The sequence below is a fragment of the Abramis brama genome (genome assembly GCF_963993115.1).
Source record: "Abramis brama genome assembly, chromosome: 2".
In the NCBI taxonomy this organism is placed as follows: Eukaryota; Metazoa; Chordata; class Actinopteri; order Cypriniformes; family Leuciscidae; genus Abramis; species Abramis brama.
In genome coordinates this window covers 3,947,440-3,954,590 of record NC_139964.1, presented here as the reverse complement: position 1 = coordinate 3,954,590, position 7,151 = coordinate 3,947,440, and the positions used below count along the sequence as shown (strand labels likewise).

Here is a 7,151-nt window from a genome sequence, read left to right as displayed (position 1 = left end):
GATTGGCTGAGAGCGAACGTTGAGCTACGGAAGCGGAACACATCCGTCGCTGGACGGACGGAGGGTTTCAACTGGTTCTCCTGCAAGAACTCATTCACAAACCCCGTTTAAAAGGCTCTTTCTGTGATAAAACAGCATGGATGATGTGCGGAGGTTGTGTGTGTCTCTGGTCGCGGTGTTTATCGGCGTGGTGAACGCGTTCAGTCCCACGGACAGCGAGTTCACGTTTCTTCTGCCAGCCGCCAGTAAAGAGTGTTTCTACCAGAGCGCCGTTCACAACGGCAGCATCGAGATCGAGTACCAGGTAACGTTACATCTGTGAACATACATGTGACACGGAGCGTTCCATCATTTACTGTGAACTGATACATGTGACCGGGAACGCTTTCAGGACTCTAGATGACGCTCTGGAGAGGTTTCCTCAAAGTTATGAGCAAACGTTCTTCCTGTGACGTCAGTGTAGCGTTCATTCAGTCTAATGTTCTTAAAATGTTCGCTCAAAAACATCAGGTAACACGTTACATGTACTTACCATAGTAATAACAGTAAATTATGCACAATTACATGAAACTAACCCTCAACCAAACCCCCTACCCTTACCCTATAGTACACGTAGTTAATATTACTCAGCACTTAAATATATAATTACACTGTAACAATGGCACCTTAAAATAAAGTGCAACCAAACATTATTATTTATAATATTTTAGCAGAATTCGCTAACTTTTCAGTTACAATAAATATGTTTGGTTTAAAAATCTATAAGAATATGATCTATAATTAGTGGCGAGCCCTACATGATTTTACCACAGTTAAATGGTGGGTGTGAGGTGTTTGTTTATCGTGGCCTGTTGTATATCCTGCCTCAGATCCGTGAGGAAATGACAATCATATTCAGTCAACAGTCACAAATATGATTCTCGTAGTTTTTTTTACATTTATTTAATTTTTTTATATATACATAAGAAAGTGAATGATGTTTACCTGGGAAACTGTGGCTGGTATTCCTGTGCAGTTGTTAAGGAGTTCTGAGTGGTTGCTAGGGTGTAAAGGAGGATATGATGTCATCTTTCCTCAGGTGATCGCAGGAGCAGGTATGGATGTGGACTTCTCCGTCGTCTCTCCTGGGGGAATGTACCTGGTCTCGGAGTTTCGCCGTTCTGACGGCGTTCACATGTGAGTGTTCGCATTTCCCTCGCTCAACATTTATTTTTGGGCATCATACTATGGTGCTTGAATATGATGATTAGCTAGTACATGATGATTAGCCAGTACTATGGTATTTAGTACCACCTCATCATACATAATTGTACCATAGTACTGCCGCAGTAGGTCTTTGAAAGTGTTCACACAGAACGCGCCTTGCGTTCACCCGCGCGGCTTTTCTGTCGTTTTTCAATGTAAACGCGCGCTACACCATTACGTTATAACTAAAATAACTTGCCTTATTTTTCATTACACTGCTTTTCGTCTGACATTTTTAAAAGCAAAAACCCTGCGGCGGGCTGTAGTTTACTCGCCTGTGATTGGTCGTTGTTTTCTCGCCTGTGATTGGTCGTTGTTTTCTCACCTGTGATTGGTCCGTTGTTTTCTCACCTGTGATTTGTCCGTTGTTTTCTCGCCTGTGATTGGTCCGTTGTTTTCTCGCCTGTGATTGGTCCGTTGTTTTCTCGCCTGTGATTGGTCCGTTGTGTTTTCAGGGTGGAGCCCACAGAGGCGGGAGATTATCAGATCTGCTTCGACAACACCTTCAGCAGGTTCTCCGAGAAGATGGTCTTCTTCGAGGTCATCCTGGACAACCCGTCCAATGACGCGGGAGCGGACGACGAGTGGGCGGGGCTAGGAGAGCCAGAGAGCCTATTGGAGTACAAGCTGGACGACATTAAGGTGTCACATGATTATATAGCGTTGAGTTATAAATTATTATTCTCAGTGAAATATAATTCGCTCTATGGGCAACATCAAATCATCTTAGTTTAAGTAGAAGTAATGTTTATAGTAATTAGTTTACAATTGAAGTCTATGGGCCAAGTGTCTGGGTGACCCCTGTGTTTTTTGTTAAAGCCCTTACATTAATTAGTCTGAATTGTTTTATTTGCTCAGTGAACTATTTGATGCGTTATTCGATGACAATTAGTGTTTAATTTAAGGCGAGACACTACAGGTGAATAGGGTAAAAAATTTAATTAATAGATATCACCATGAAACTTCCTCAGTTAATTACACAAGTATATAAAAAAAATGTAGTACAAGTTTTTGAAATTTGTATGTTTAATTATGCAAATTAGGCATTATCTCATTAAATATGTGCAATTTTGCATATATTTTCGTTAGATAGATCTGAACATATGATAAAGCCATATGCAAAGTTCTTTTTTCATTTTGTTTATACACAAGATGAAAATAAAAACTCAGAGGGATTTCAGGATATATGCTTTCATTACCTAGGAAATCAAAATATACTGTCCATAGCCATAAAAAAATTGATTTTCACCGTATTTTTTTAATTAAAATGTCACATAAATCAGGCCAGGAATGATTTATTAACAAATCCCTCTGAAAATATCTTCAGAATACTGCTAAGTGTATAACTGGAGAGTTTGGTGTACACAGGCTGAGATGTTTCTACTGGAGAATGACAAAAAACTCATTTTGAGAAAACGGCATTTAAAGATTTAAATTGCTCTAAATGAGATTTCGTCGTTAGCTTTAAATCCCCCTTTGGATATTCACGATTGGTTACTGATAGAAAGGAAATGCCCATATTTGGGAAAGCGTTGTGCAGGAGACTCAGAGCTTTACAGCGACCCCGGTCATGACAGACTTCAGTGAACAGACGGATCTCGGCGTGTCGCGCTGGAATGCTGACTTCCTGGTAAATTCGGGAGAAACTTACTGCCGCAAGTAAACAAAATGTAATAAAATAAACATCTTAATGTATATTTTCAACGTTTTCTTTATAGCAGCTTGAAAGAACACATATTGAAGGAGTAATGGTTCAGATTACACGATTTTAGCCCGATTTTGGCACGATCCGTTTGACGTAGGGTGTCGTGGGGATTCGCAAACGACAACGGGCGTCGGGACGCAAGATTCGATCGTTTCATCTCGTATAGTGTGTCATAGTGGGCGACAACCAACGTCGCGTCTTGGATGCCTCACTACATCACGACAGAAAGACTAGCATGTTTAATTTTTTTTAACGGTCCTCCACGACGACGGCGCGCGAGTGAGTGAGGGAGAGTGTGTGTTCGCGAGTGAGTGAGTGAGCGAGTGTGTGTGACTGTGTGTGTGCGCGAGAGTGAGTGTGTGAGTGAGAGAGAGAGAGAGAGAGAGTGTGAGTGAGTGTGTGTGTGTGTGTGTGTGTGTGAGAGAGAGAAAGAAAGTGAGTGCGTGCGTGTTAGGCTATGTGAGTGAGCTTGTGTATGTGCGAGTGAATGAGTGTGTGAGACGGCTCGCGATGACTGGTTGGAAAACAACAGTCTGACATGTTTCTTGTCCACGACGTGACAAGATTTTTAGGAGTCAAAATCGTGTAATCTGACACAGTGACTATCGTAACAGACAAAAAAATCGTGTAATATGAACCAGGCATAAACTAGCCCAAAATCTTGTTTTTGCCTGCCGTGTCTCGCCTTAATAGATCAATGTGAAAAATGAATGGTCCCCCAGATAGGCGTTATTAACTTTAAACAGTTTTACTTTAATGTAAGCTTTATTTCAATGACTGAAAAAAAAAAAAAAAAAATGAAGAGTTTATTTTTTTAACAAGAACCGCATTGACCACGGCAAAATAGAATTTCTCATTTTTTAATGTCTATTTTTGGGTGAAATATGGCCTGGACATGTTTTCATGATATTTGACAGATCTTCAGGTGTATTTAACCATGTAAGCTGGTTTCTTGTAACTAGGCAAGGTAATTTCGACTATATTCTGACTTTTTCTCAGAATTGCAAGACATAAACTCGCAATTGCAAAAAAAAAAAAGTCAGAATTCTGAGAAAGTCACAATTACCTTCTTGTTTTGTTTTTTTTATGCCGTGGTGGAAACGAGCTTCCATATTTAACCCAGAGTATAAAACGCTGGAATATGCAGTTGAATAACCTGGTGTTTCCCGTGGCAGGAGTCCATGGAGGCGGTTCACCGGCGTCTGGAGCGCAGTCGTCAGATGCAGACGGTCCTGCGCGCCTTCGAGGCTCGCGACCGAAACCTGCTGGAGGACAACCTGTGGCGGGTCTCCTTCTGGTCCTGTGTCAACATGCTGGTCATGCTGAGCGTAGCGCTCACTCAGGTCTACACCGTCCGGCGGCTGTTCGACGACAAGCGGAGAGTCTGCTCCTAACACACACACACACGCTCGTGTGTCGAGACCCGAGACGAGACGGAGACCGGCGTGCCTTTAGATGGAGTAGACGCTTTCCTATTGGACGATCCTTCGTGGTGTTTCCGGGTGCCTGTGAAGTTCAGTCACGCACAGTCGAATATCGAACTGTTGAAATAATAATAATAATAATAATATCAGACTGCGAACCAATCGTCTGATTGTTTTGAGGACGCAAGACTTCACATTTCTGTCCATTTCATGTCTTCCTGTCATAGTTTTGTCACTGTTTTTTTTTAGTCCTGTCATTTCATGATGCGAGATGATGGCGTTTCGGGAGAGTGTGACGTTACAGTTAGCAAAGGGAATCTTCTGTACAGCCTTTTTAAAGACTTTTACACAATAAAACAAATAAAATGGGTCATATATTTGTACGTGGTGTCGCTAGTGTTCAATGATCAGGTCAAATCAACTCTTTACGGTGTTAGAACAGTCATGGTCTTATTGCACACGGATCACTCCTGCAACATTATTCTGAAGAATAAGAATTAAAATTAAATTCACATATTCATATATTTTCGCTGTATTTATAACCCATTTATTCACTTTTTGAGCGTAGACCTGAAAATTTTATTTCCAACTTAAACTGTGGTAAATCTTTAATGTTTTACAGCACAGACTTGAGATTGATCTCTTTTCAAAGACGACACTTGCGTGTATTGTTATGAAAAAAATATATAATAATTTGTATATGAAATCTATATTTTCAAAATCACGTTTTACTCTAAAACGGCAAGAAAATCAAAGCCATAATTCTAAACAAGTTTCAAAATTTGAGCTTGATATCTCAATAAATGATCTTTCAGTGAGAGTGTGTTCGGCTGCAGTACCAAACGCTTCCACTAGAGGACATTCGTCTCATTCATTTCCAATGCGCTCATTTTAGACCGCGAGCAGCACAAGTGTGAATATTTAATTCAGGACCATTTAACCTGTTCGCGTGTTCACACAGCAAGTGCCAAAACCTTTACCAAGTTTCGTACCATTCCGATGAAAAAAATAATTCGAAATAAACAAAACGTAAACGTTTTTGGTCAAAAATGCCAGAAAAGCACCAGAGGCCGGGTTACATTTATTTAAAAATGACCAAATTTAAAAAAAAAAAAAAAATCATTCATGGATAGAAATTAAGACTCGAGTGTCAAATTTCATATCTGGTTTTATTTGGAAATGCGTCACATTTAGGAAATAAAAGGAAGTTTCATGTCAGTAATTTTTAAGACAATCACATCCATTACAGACAAAACATCTTTGGGTTTCAGACTGTGAATATCTGAGGGAAGAGAAATCAAACAAATTGCCCTTTTATTGATATATAATCATTGCATTTCTGATACTTAAGCTTTTGTTCGCAGTCCTTGCGAAAAGTCATGGAAAAGAGAAAATGAAGGAGTGAAGAACCAATGAAAGGAAAAGCTCATCGTTTCAACCTCCTGTTAGTCAAACATGATATATAAAAGCACTCATGTTCAAGTAGAAACATCTAAACATCCATAAAACTGATGTACTTGAGAAGTGAAGCTGAATAAGAGTTATTCTGGGAAATCAAGTGTTCATAATTAGAGCCGTCTGATGAAAAGGTTAAGGCGAAACACTCGTCAGGTTCAGAGTTAAGCGTATTAGCGGACACGCATCATTCCTCGTATGAACGACGAGCGTTTACTCGTTATCTGAACCCTCATCAACACATGATCTGGCTTTAAACGTGCTGACCGCTAGAGGAGATCATGTGATCCCCACCACAGTGTCATCATTAGGAAGCACACACACACACACACACACACACACACACACACACACACACACACACACACACACACACACACACACACAGAGGAGGAGTGTTAAAGAGGTTCAGTCGTCTGTTTAAGGCGTGTGTGAACGGACCATACGTGCTGGATGATGTCATCCGTTTAAAGTGTTGCTCGTTCTCCCAACAAGTTCCCTGAAATTCCTGAAAACAATGGAAATGCTCATCTAAACAAATCATAATATGTCTTATTACTAGAAATACTATTTAAAGTGTATCAAAAATCACATGTCAATCAAACTTTGAATTGACTCCCTTATTTGCATTAGTGTATGTGTATTAGTGTGAGTGTGTGTCAGTATGTATTAGTGTCTGTGTGTGCATTAGTGTGTATTAGTCTCTGTGTGTGTATAAGTGTGTGTTAGTGTGTGGTTGGTTGCTTTGGCAGTGTTTGAGTTGAAAGAGTCTCAGTCCAGCAGAGACGGTTCTGACGGTCTGATGATCGTGGGCCGGTTTGGAGCCGCTGGAGGTCTCCTGCCACACACACACACACACACACACACACACACACACACAGGAAAACACATCACATCAAACACACACACTGCACTATGAAATCAGTTTGACTTTTTTCTGGATTCCATTTTTTCAGTTTTATTTGTTCAAGATTCAGTTTAAATGGTTTCATAATTTTTTTAGGAATCAATAAGCATGTCTAATTAACTGAATTACATTTTTAAATACAATTTATCAAAACTAACTTTTTTAACATAATATACTGTAATTTTTACTACTGAAATAAGTTTCATTTTTCCCATATTCAGTTTTTTTCCATTTACATTTTTTTTTTTCTGGATTCCATTTATTTTTTTTCTGTTTTTATTTTTGTTCAAGATTCTGTGTTAATGGTTAAATTCAATTTTAGTAATCAAGAAACATGCCTAAAGAATAAAAAAAAAAAAAAGAAAAAAAAAAAAAAAGGAAGTGAGCTTTTTTTCCCCCATTTTAATTTTTCTAG

The 7,151-nt window shown here is 39.4% G+C and overlaps 2 protein-coding genes across 3 annotated transcripts in view; one reads left to right on the top strand and one right to left on the bottom strand.

Annotated features, from left to right (window-relative positions):
* On the top strand, window positions 1-4,757 carry tmed1b (transmembrane p24 trafficking protein 1b). The gene is made up of 4 exons (XM_084106051.1): window positions 1-304; window positions 1,079-1,176; window positions 1,701-1,887; window positions 4,126-4,757. The coding sequence occupies exons 1-4, from the start codon at window positions 137-139 to the stop codon at window positions 4,342-4,344; spliced, it is 672 nt and encodes a 223-aa protein (XP_083962177.1). The 5' UTR covers window positions 1-136; the 3' UTR covers window positions 4,345-4,757.
* A 767-nt stretch (window positions 4,758-5,524) lies between these two features.
* The window catches only part of dnm2b (dynamin 2b), a 30,289-nt gene continuing 28,662 nt past the window's right edge, over window positions 5,525-7,151 (bottom strand). For both annotated transcript variants that reach the window (XM_084105963.1, XM_084105964.1), the window contains exon 21: window positions 5,525-6,667. In XM_084105963.1, the coding sequence (XP_083962089.1) occupies window positions 6,601-6,667 (67 nt within the window). In that variant the 3' untranslated portion in view covers window positions 5,525-6,600. The remainder of the gene's footprint in view (window positions 6,668-7,151) is intronic.

Bases quoted from the DNA above. Each gene is read 5' to 3' on its own strand.
- tmed1b (XM_084106051.1), top strand. From the start codon at position 137: ATGGATGATGTGCGGAGGTTGTGTGTGTCTCTGGTCGCGGTGTTTATC. The intron at 305-1,078 runs GTAACGTTACAT...ATCTTTCCTCAG, and splicing joins GCATCGAGATCGAGTACCAG to GTGATCGCAGGAGCAGGTAT. The intron at 1,177-1,700 runs GTGAGTGTTCGC...TTGTGTTTTCAG, and splicing joins CGTTCTGACGGCGTTCACAT to GGTGGAGCCCACAGAGGCGG.